Genomic DNA, 11408 nt, shown 5'->3' with positions numbered 1-11408 from the left:
CTTCTTCTTCTTTTTTTTTTTCTTAACATATCTTGCATTATTTGTGGAGACTCGCATTTCTAAGCGTGAACTCTGGGACGTCATTAATCTACATTACACAGAATAGAAAACCAGCCGGCCAGCGCAGCTCCATCTTACTGGCAAAAACGGAGAAAGGACTGAATTAAACTGTACTTAACAGCAGTGAAATTCGGAGCACTTAGTGAATTCTATGCTCCAGGAGCGAGGCAGAAACTAACACTGCAGCATACAACCTGTGCGGCCTTGGACAAGTGTCTTTACCTCTCTGAGCCCAGGTTATCTCGAAATCTGGGGGAGTCCCTGGTGACAGCACAAGGTGGTGGAATAATACTGCTAGGGAATCGACGGAGTGCTAACCCTTTTTCCATCGTAACCTTTGTCAGCTGGAAAAAAAAACAAAAACAAAAACAACCAAAACACAAAAAACCTGAAGATAATCTAGGACAGTGGCAAACACTTTCCTAGATTATCAATGGGGACTTGTTAGAGAGTCAGTAGATCAATTTAAGGGGATCTGACCAGAATTTCAAAATAGGAACAGAGTAGAATTAAAAATACATATATATCGTGCTGTACAGGGTGGCATTTCCTGAAGCTATGTTAATGTGCAATGACTTCTTAATGTGCATCACGGTCAGAAAAGTCCGGGAGCCTCTGGGAGGCGGCCCCCAGCCTCGCACTGTGATTTCCAGACCCCCGCCGGGACCACTCCCGAGAGCGTCTCCCTTTCAGACGCGATCCCACCTCGCCCACAGCAAACCTCCCGGTCTCCCGGAGGCGCTGTGTTGGCGGGACTCGGCCGCCAGGTGGCGCGCGTGCCCCGCCGCGAGCGGGTTCTGCTCGGTCTGACCGTCCAGGCCCCGGTTTCCTCCTGGTCCCGTGTCGCCCCGAGGATCCCGTTTGCTGGGGCGGGAGACCCTGGACACGAATACAGCTCCCCCAGAAGAGCGCGGAGGGAGGGCTCGGGCGGTCAGGAAGGGATGCGGCCGTCCTGAGCCCCACGCCTCCCTTGATTCTGCAGTGATCATCCAGTACCTCCCTCTGTGCGGTGGACCGAGTCACCCCACCCAGAGCTCGCATCCCAGAGGGGAGGACAGACAAGAACCCCCAGTCACAACCCGCCAGTACAGGGACGCCTCCTTGCCCAGGGCTTAGAGACAAGTGCGGCACGGGACAGCCGGGGGTGGAATCCCATCCCGCCCCCAGATGGCTGTGTGACCTTGGGCAGCTTGCTTAGCCTCCCTGTGCCTCGGTTTTCTCTGCTACAAAACGGGACAAGAGCACCCACAGCACAGCATTGTCGTGGGCATGAAACGAGTTAATATTTGTAAAGCACTTAGAAGGGGCCTGGTAGGTTTGTTAAACCAACTGTTGCAAATTCCCATGTTGTACCTGTAGGAAGGCGTGGGGCGGCAGAAGGAATCCCAAAGCCGCATCCCTCCCTCCCCGCCACTCCTTGGAGTCCAGGGATCCTGACTCCCAGGGAGGGTCCTTTTCCTCTGCGTGGCGCTCCCTCGGGATGGTCTGGGCGGATGGGGAGGGCCTGAATGCACCCAGATTCGTGGACAAAGCAGTGAGCCGAAAAGGCATGCGGGGGAGAGGGGCGGGGGGCGTTGTGGGGAAAGGGCCAAGCGCGACAGCCCTCTCATCCACAGTGTGGGTCCCCTGCCCCCAGGTCCTCCCCGAACACCTAAAGCTGAACTTAGCAGAGCTTTTGGGAGCCACGCAGCTGTGGACACCCAAGACCTGTGCTGTCTCTTACCCTCCTTCCCCTTTTCTTGCCTTCACAAGGTTAATTCAGGCATAATCACTGTCTGTGAATATTCAGTGATTTTTCACAAACTTACAGAATTGTGCAATCATCATCATAGTCCAGTGTTAGATCATTTCCACCATCCCCAAAGGTTCCCTCTTGCCAGCTTGCAGTCAGTTTCCTGTCCCACCTCCGACCCCAGGCAACCACTGATCTGCAATCTTGTCTCTAGATTTGCTTCTTCTGGAAATTCCATATAAAGGATCATACAATATTGTCCTAAAATACTTTTTAAAAAATGAGCTCCATGCCAGGCCGGGAGCCCAACTCGGGGCTTGAACTCACAATCCTGAGATCAAGCCCTGAGCTGAGATCAAGAGTCCCACGCCCAACGGACTGAACCACCCAGGCACCTCCTAAAATACTTATTTCTATTGAACATATGCAGATTGTACAACCCAGCAGTTCTCCTGCAAGAGTAACGCATCCAGAGACTTATCAAAATTGGCTTTAGCAACAATGTTTATAATATTTACAGTGAGTTACATGAACAAAGGTCTCTTCAATGAATTAAATTAAAATTTAATTAAAAAAAAAACCCACAGGGCACTGAAAATAAAAGAACCAACACCTGAGTTAATCATTCTCTGAAAAAAGCAGGACACAAAGACATATTCACTGTCATGCCATCGTATGTAGTATAAAGATAAGCAGAATCAGAAAATATATTTGGAGGTGCGCCTGGGTGGCTCAGTTGGTTAAGTGACTGCCTTCGGCTCAGGTCATGATCCTGGCGTCCCGGGATCGAGTCCCGCATCGGGCTCCCTGCTCGGCGGGGAGTCTGCTTCTCCCTCTGACCCTCCCCCCTCTCATGTGCTCTCTCTCAAATAAATAAAATCTTTAAAAAAAAAAAAAAGAAATATATTTGGGGATTTATGCAAAGGCAGTAACATAAAGATGAGCAAGGGAATACATACTCATAGGGACAACAGTAGTCTCCACTTGGGGTCTGCAGGCAACACCTGCAGGTATAGACATGTATTGTAGGGCATTTAATAAACTTGTAATGGGCCTGGATGGTGAGTATGTGGCTCTTAAGACTTCTAACTGTGTATGTACATTTTCATCTACTTTTAGGGAGCCGTATTTCCCAATTTTTTTTTAAAAATTAAGAAAAATAATCAGTATAGAAAGAGCCATGCCTCTTTATCTCTCTAATCCACAAGGAAACATGAGATAAAAGCTTGTTTTGTTCTTTCCTTTAGACCAGTGGCCAGCAAACTACAGCCTGTGGCCCAAATCAGGCCTGTAAGCTATGCATGGTTTTCCATTTCGTAAATGGTTGGGGAAAAAGAAGAGTATCTCATCAAAAGAAGAGTATCTCATGATATGTGAAAATTATATGAAATTCAAATTTCAGTGTCCATAAATAATTTCACATCCATTTGTTTTATGTGTTGTCTACGGCTTCTTTGTACTCTAATGGACGATCTGGGCAGTGGAGACAGGGACAACGTGGCCTGAAAAGCCTAAAATATTTACTCCTTGGCTCTTTATGGAAAATGTTTGCTGACCCAGGATAGACCCAGAGTCTTCCACAGTCCTCAGCCTAAAGGAGATGCTCAAGAAGATGTATCTGATTAACAACAGCACAGTCTCAAAAGCCAGAATACCTTAGTTTTGAAGGTTTCCTTTGGTCAGTTAATAAACTTGGTATTTCATATATGTACTGTGGTTAGACAGAAGAATGGCCCCCAAAGATATGTATGTTCTAATGTCCAGAGCCTGTATGTTATCCCATATAACAAAAGGGAATTAAGGTCACAGATGGAATTAAAGTTGCTAATCAGCTGATCCTGAGATGGGAGATGATCCTGGGCTATCTGGGTGGGTCTGATGTAGTCGCAAGGGTCCTTATACATGGAAGAGGAAGGACTCTTACAGAAGCGTAAGAGTCAGAGGGATGTGATGTTAGAATTCAACCACCGTTGCTGGTTTTGAAGAAGGAGAAAGAGCCATGAGTCAAGGAATGCAGGTGGCCTCTAAAAGCCGGAGAAGGCAAGAACATGAATTTTCCCTAGAGCTTCCAGAAAAGAAGAAAGTCTCGTGGACACGTTGATTTTAGTCCAGTGAGACCCATTTTGGACTTCTGACTGCCAGAAATGTGAGATGATGAATTTGGGTTGTTTAAAGCCACTGAGCAACAGGAAATTAATACGGGTACTAAACCCTGAACTTGACAATGAAAACACCTACTGCTTTGAAACTCGAAAGAAGCTGTTTAACATCAGAAAGTTTCCTTACCTTTTGTGCTTCAGGTTCCTCAGTTATAAGAGGGAGATAAGCATTTATTCATGGAGTGGTGGTGATAAATGTGATGATGTATGTAAAGTCTTGCTCATAGTGAGGGGCACGTAAACTTTCATCCTTATTATATGAATAAAAAAAACTGTTAGTAAAAAAGGTGGTTAAAACATAGACTTAACAGGGTGGCTCAGTTGGTTAATTGTCTGCCTTTGGCTCAGGTTGTGATCCCAGGGTCCTGAGTTGGGCTCCCTGCTCCTCAGGGAGTCTGCTTCTCCCTCTGTCCCTCCTCCCACTTGTTCTCTCACAAATAAATTTTAAAAAAATGACTGAACAGAAAACTCCCTTGTAAAAAAGAAAATGACCAAACTCCTATGCATCTAATAACATTAGTCTACAAATACATTAAGCAAGAATTGACAAAGCTGTAAGACTTTGATAATCCACTTCTCTAGTGAGATATTGTATTACAAGCTTGCTCAGTAAAAGATCAAGAGTCAAAAATTTTGTTTGTAAGAGAATTTAAAACACTCAAGAAGCTTGCCCATTCAGACATGTACTGGACCCTGATCCCAGCCAACACCAAAGAAATTCAGTGTTTTAAAACACACAGGAAGCAACACTGGCCCCACACTAGTTTTATCATTTAGCATTTAACTCTTGAGTTATAAAAATCTCCCCTAAAATGCTGCTTACTCAAACTAGGGGTTCACTTCATGCAATAAGTTTAGAAATGTAGTCTGTTGCAGCCATGGACACCCAAAAACATGCTACAAGGGAGTGTGGACTCTTGTGTTTTGAGGGTTGTGTTACTGAGGCCATGACCTTCATTCCAATGATCCTAAGATTGCTGTGCTAATTCAGGGAATTTCGTCCAATTTCCAGAGAGGAACTGGGAAAGAGAGCAAAGAGAACTTAGTTAAGAGAAAAAGAGTGACACTCTCTCTCCTCTTTCCAACAGCTCTCTAGGAATCCAAGCCGGTGAATTCTGTCAAGGATGTAAGCTCTACCCACCATTAGTTATGAGAAAACGTAGAAAATGCATTTTAAAACCTTCAACAGTGCTAACTCTGGAAAGACAAGTCTATGTACCCTTAGTACAGACGATGAGAAAAATTAATATGGTCAGGCAATTGACAGAATCAGCCCCATGAGACTGCAAAGAACATCAGAACATGTGTCCCGTATTAGCATCATAAAGACCACAAACTCTGACCATAATGCAGTCAAATCAAGACCAGTAACCACCGACAAAAAATGTTATCACAGAGCACACTAAACCCCAATCTGAATTAAATGGGGTTCAAATAGGGCTTCATGTTGGTGAGACCGTCTGTATGTAAATTCTAATGAAGCCACTACATACTGAAATTCACATGGCAGAGCTGCAAGGGCATATAGAGGGATTTTCATCATCTTATAGGATTATTAGGGAAGAAAAACTGGAAAATCATGAATTTTGGTCCCAGTTCAAGGATGAGACAATGTAACAGCAGCAATCGTAATATTTACTGTGTTTCTCTCCAACTATGTACTCATCTTATGGAAGGCTTTCTTCTATTACAATCACAGTATCTCTCCAGCACGTGGTCTCTTGTGTAACTTAAGGGGTGAGTGTTTAAAGAGGTCTTTCCCACATTCCTTACTCCCATGAGGAGTCTCCGCAGTGTGAGTTCTGACAGGGATTCCACTGAGACAACATTGAAGGCTTTTCCATATTCCTTAGATTCATGGGGTTTCTCTCCAATGTGAGAATAAATGTCTACTGAAGACGAAAGAAGGGGGTTCCCTGGGTGGCTCAGTCCATCAAGCGTGGGACTCTTGATCTCAGCTCAGGTCTTGATCTCAGGGTTGTGAGTTCAAGTCCCATGATGGGCTCCACGCTGAGCACGGAGCCTACTTAAAAAAATTAGTAATAAATAAAAAATAAAAAATCGTAAAGCTGAAAGATGAAAAGCTTTCCACAGACCTTACTTTCACAAGATGTGAATATGTAAATGTGTGAATTCTCACATTTCTGTCCTTCAGGGAAGACCTGAGTTCCTTTCAAGTACGTCCTTATGTGCTTGGTATTTTGAGAAAATTAATGAAACTTTTCTCACATTGCTTTCATTCACAGGACCTCTCTCAACTGTGAATTTTTATTTTTATTTTTTTTTTAAGATTGTTTTATTTATTTAAGCAATCTCTACACCCGACGTGGGACTCAGACTCAACCCTGAGATCAAGAGTTGCACGCTCTTCCAACTGAGCTGGCCAGGCATCCCTCAGCTGTGAGTTTTTAGATGATTTTTAAATCTGGAAGACTTGGTGAAGTCTTTCCCACATTCCTCACATTTATAGGGCTTCTTCTTAATGTGCTTTTTTAAATGTTTATTAAGGTGTAAGGAATATCTAAAGGCTTTCCCACAGGTCTTGCATTCATAGGGTTTCTCTCCGGTGTGAATTTCCATATGTCTCATAAGGAATGACAGATACACGTAACTTTTCCTACAGTCTTGACATTTATATTTTCCCCCTCTAGTCTTCGTCTTCCTGTGTGAGTCAGAATTTGCCATGTGGGCTAAGGTTTTCTCACCTTGATTCTTCTCATGATTTGCCTCTGCCGTATAGGATTGCCTGTGCACATCACGGGTCGAGCTATTTCGGAAGGTGATGTCACACGGATTAGACTCGTAAGTCTTCCCTTTAATGGGAGGCTTGTATACCCTAAGGGAAATGTCTTCACCAAAGGCTTTTCCAACTGGATCCCATTCGTGAACGTCCACCCCCATGCAGATATTATTATGTGTATGAAGCACATTGTTCTGATGGTCAGTCCATATTTTGGACTCTGGCTCTGCCTGACTTCCTACAAATGGGGTCAGCTCGGTGCTCTGCCGCAAGACTCTATCATTTTTGTTGTTTCTATAGATCTTTTGATTACTGGTTAGGACAGGCTTTTGTTTCACAGTACTTGAGCCACATTTTTGGATATAGTTTCTTGTGGAATCTCTCCATGAGCTAGGTACAGAGTTGTCCCTCATTTCGTGATACTCACAGATTATAACCGGAGACTCGTCCTTCTCGTGCACAGCGGCAACTCGCTTCAAATTCTGCTCCCTTTGCTTGGGTGGCTCGTCTGTTTTGTGGCATTTTTTCCAGTCTTCCCCCAGTGGGGAGGGCTGGGAACTGTGGCTCACGGCACACACTCTGTTTGCTTCATCAGGTGTCTTTTTGGCAAGAATGTCCTGCTGAGGGGTTGAGTTTTTCATTTTATGTTGAGTCACCAAATCTGAAATAAAGGGACACAAAAGTTGAGAGTTTGTTGAGAGTTAAGGTGGGTTGGAGATGCTAAAGTAGGCAAATGCCCATGTGGGTTTCTTTTCAAATGTTCACGCAGCATACGTGAGGGAGACGTGAAAGGGAAGGAAGGGCAAGCAAGCGAGCAGAAAGACGTCAGGGATTTGGGCCATGTCGGGAGCTTGACTGTGGTGAGGATGGGTTCTGTGGGGATCGAGGGTGTAATCAGGAATGCCACGCGGTGCCACACGGAAGAGAACTGGACAAAGAGTCTGTCATGGGCTGAATTTGGGTCCCCCACAAATCCGTATGTTGAAGCTCTAACTATCCCTGCAAGTGGTATTTGCAGGTGGGGCCTCTGGGAGGTAACTGGGTTTAGAGGACATAGGACAGTGGGGCCCCCACGATGGGACTAGCATCCTTACAAGAGCAGGACAATGGAGCTCACGGTCTCTCCACCATGTGAGGACACAGCGAGAAGGTGGCCATCTGCAAACCAGGGAAAGAGACCTCGCTGGGAACGAACCTGCTGGCCCCTTGACCAGGAACTTCCCAGCCTCCAGAATGTGAGAGAGAAATGTCCGTGTGTAAGTCACCCAGACCGTGGTGTTCTGTCACAGCAGCCCAAACAGACTACGACAGAGTCCATGTGTAATTTTAAAGATGAAGGGGCGGGGCGCCTGGGTGGTTCTGTCCGTTAAACGTCTGCTTTCGGCTCAGGTCATGATCCTGGGGTCCTGGGATCGAGCCCTGCATCCACCTCCTTGCTCAGCAGGGAGTCTGCTTCTCCCTCTCACTCCGCCTCTGCCCCTCTCCCCCTGCTTGTACTTGCTCTCTCCCCCGCAAATAAATAAATAAAACCTTTAAAAATTTTTTAAAAATTGCAATGAAATTCACTTAACATAAAAGTAACCATTTTATTTTTATTTTTTTTAAAGATTTTATTTATTTATTTGACAGAGAGAGAGACAGCGAGAGCAGGAACACAAGCAGGGGGAGTGGGAGAGGGAGAAGCAGGCTTCCCGCCGAGCAGGGAGCCCGATGCGATGCGGGGCTCGATCCCAGGACCCCGGGACCATGACCCGAGCCGAAGGCAGACGCTTAACGACTGAGCCACCCAGGCGCCCTAAAAGTAACCATTTTAAAGGGTACCCTTCGGGGCACCTGGGTGGCTCAGTCGTTAAGCGTCTGCCTTCGGCTCAGGTCATAATCCCAGGGTCCTGGGATCGAGCCCTGCATTGGGCTCCCTGCTGCATGGGAAGCCTGCTTCTCCCTCTCCCACTCCCCCTGCCTGTGTTCCCTCTCTCGCTGTGTCTCTCTCTGTCAAATAAATAAATAAAATTAAAAAAAAATAAAAATAAAGGGTACCCTTCGGTGGCATCAAGGACATTGGGCATGTGATGCAACCAGCACTTCTCCTCAGTTCCAGGACATCTCCATCACCCCGGAAGGAAGGAGAACTTCTAGACCGTGAAGCAGCCACTCCCTGTTCTTCCCTCCAGCCTTTGGCAACCACTAATCTGCATTCTGTTTCTGTAGCTTTACTCATGCCAGATATTTCATATAAATGAAATCAGACAATATGTAGTCTTTCGTGTCTGCCTTCTTTCACTTAACATAATGCTTTTGAGGTTTATCCATATTGCAACCTGTTGTTTTTTTTAAAGATTTTATTTATTTGGGCGCCTGCGTGGCTCACTTGGTTGAGCGGCTGCCTTCGGCTCAGGTCATGATCCTGGAGTCCCGGGATCGAGTCCCGCATCGGGCTCCCTGCTCAGCAGGGGGTCTGCTTCTCCCTCTGCCCTCTTCCCTCTCGTGCTCTCTGTCTCTCATTCTCTCTCTCTCAAATAAATAAATAAAATCTTCAAAAAAAAAAAGATTTTCTTTATTTGACAGAGAGAGAGTACAAGCAGGGGGAGAGGGAGGCTCCCCACTGAGCAGAGAGCCCCACGTGGGGCTCGATCCCAGGACCCTGAGATCATGACCTAGCCGAAGGCAGACGCTTAATGGACTGAGCCACCCAGGAGTCCCCATACTGCAAATGCTTCACTCCTTTTTATGGCTGAGTAATATTCCACTGTGTGGATAGACTATATTTTGTTTGTCCATTCACCTGTCGATGGACAACTGGTTTGTTTTCACTACTGCTATGAACACACCTCCACGTGTATGTGTTGGAACATCTGTTTTCAACTCCTGTGGGTAGATACTAAGGAGTGGAATTGCTGGGTCACCTGGTAATTCTGTGTTTAACTCTTTGAGGAGCCACAGCTGTTTTGCACACGGATGAAATGGATTCTTCATCAACACTGCCACATTGTTAAATCCTTCCTCGTAAGGATTCACGTCTGCCTGGCAGGCAGGTGCACAAGGTAAATTTCCCCTGCACCATTCCCAGACCCGCTTCTTGCTCCAAATGGCAGACCAGACTAGGTTTGCCCAGTTGAGATCCCGGTCACCGGGGAATGGGACAGCGCATGGCCCAAGGGAGCGGTGCCAGCACTTTCCATGGAACAGGGGCACATGCTTTGGTCTGCAGGGGTTCCGGAGCTAAGCAAGTGTGAGTATGGAGCAACAAAGGGGTCCCTCCGTTTTCCTCATGAATGCACTGAAACTCCGTGCTCCGTATTCACCCACCTAAGGATCTCCCGAGGGCTGTTAATCATGAAGAGAATAAAAATGTAATGCAACGGACAGATTTCCTGTTTCATGGGGTGAATCCTATGTCCACCCCTTGGGGACAGTGGCCCCATCTTGGTTATTCAGCAATTCCCCCGTCCCATTTCTCAGCACAGCTCTGGGAACCCAGGAGGGGGTCTGACTCCCATTCGTCCCGGCCGCGAATATGTGTGGGAGGGTAGGACACTCACCCACAGAGGCCAGGTTCCTGCAGTTTTCCAACATCACGTCTCTGTAGAGAATTCTCTGCGCAGAGTCCAGCAGGGCCCACTCCTCCCTGGTGAAATTCACGGCCACGTCTGTGAAGGTCACGGAGTCCTGAAACAACACACCCATTTGGGGCACTGTTATGAGTTGAATTGCATCCCCTCCCGAAGATACGCCGACATCCTAACCCCCAGGACCTCTGAATGGGACCCAATTTGGAAAGAAGGCATTTGAAGATATGGAAGAGGTACCATGACAGGGCCACTCAGGTCATGATCCCGGGGTCCTGGGATCGAGCCCCACATCGGGCTCTTTGCTCAGTGGCGAGCCTGCTTTTCTCTCTACCTGTTGTTCCCCCTGCTTCTGCTCTCTGTCCCTCTCTCAAACAAAAAAAGTCTTAAAAAAAAAAAAGTAGAAATCAGCATACAGCACATGGAGGGAAAAATTGTCACAGGATGGCGGATGTAGAGACTGGGGTAAACTGTCTGTAAGTCAAGGAATACCAAGGCGAGGCCTTCCGAAGTCTTACATAAAACTGTCCCACCTCCAATCTGAAGTGGATCAGACACAATTTACTAAAACTGTATGGGCATTCATCCCTTGACCCAGCATTTGTCTTTGTCGGATGACTCCAAGACTACCCTGGCCCCAAAGCCAAATGATAATGTGCACATAATTATTTATTGAAGGTTATTTATAACAGCAAACGATTGGAGACCACCCCTAGATATTCAATAATGAGGCTTGCTTAAAAAAGTATGATGCAGGGGCGCCTGGGTGGCTCAGTCGTTAAGCGTCTGCCTTCGGCTCAGGTCATGGTCCCAGGGTCCTGGGATCGAGCCCCGCATCGGGCTCCCTGCTCCGCGGGAAGCCTGCTTCTCCCTCTCCCACTCCCCCTGCTTGTGTTCCCTCTCTTGCTGTCTTTCTGTCAAAAAATAAATTAAAAAATCTTAAAAAAAAAAAAAAAGAATGAGTGAGATCTCTTATATATGGATATAAAGTGATATCATGTGCCCTCCAGCTTACGTATTTTATATTTTAAGTGAAAGGAAAAAAAGGCACGGAAATGTATCACAAACCACAGACTTATCAGTAAAGGAACAGGGTGGAGAAGAAGGGACAGAAGTATGATGCAGGGGCGCCTGCGTGGTGGCTCAGTCGT

General features: G+C 46.4%; 1 protein-coding gene across 1 annotated transcript; it reads right to left on the bottom strand.

Annotated features, from left to right (window-relative positions):
* Nucleotides 1–189: 189 nt before the first annotated feature.
* ZNF114 (zinc finger protein 114) lies at nucleotides 190–11141 on the bottom strand. Its single transcript, XM_081810990.1, has 2 exons — nucleotides 10231–11141; nucleotides 190–7352 (listed from the first exon to the last, which is right to left on the bottom strand). The coding sequence occupies exons 1-2, from the start codon at nucleotides 10373–10375 to the stop codon at nucleotides 6346–6348; spliced, it is 1152 nt and encodes a 383-aa protein (XP_081667116.1). The 5' UTR covers nucleotides 10376–11141; the 3' UTR covers nucleotides 190–6345.
* Between the last annotated feature and the right edge of the window lie 267 nt (nucleotides 11142–11408).

The sequence above is a fragment of the Leptonychotes weddellii genome, unplaced genomic scaffold, assembly GCF_054177405.1.
Source record: "Leptonychotes weddellii isolate Sample4059 unplaced genomic scaffold, ASM5417740v2 HiC_scaffold_4858, whole genome shotgun sequence".
Classification (NCBI taxonomy): domain Eukaryota; kingdom Metazoa; phylum Chordata; class Mammalia; order Carnivora; family Phocidae; genus Leptonychotes; species Leptonychotes weddellii.
The sequence above is the reverse complement of the archived record's forward strand: the minus strand, read 5'-3'. Positions and strand labels throughout refer to the sequence as shown.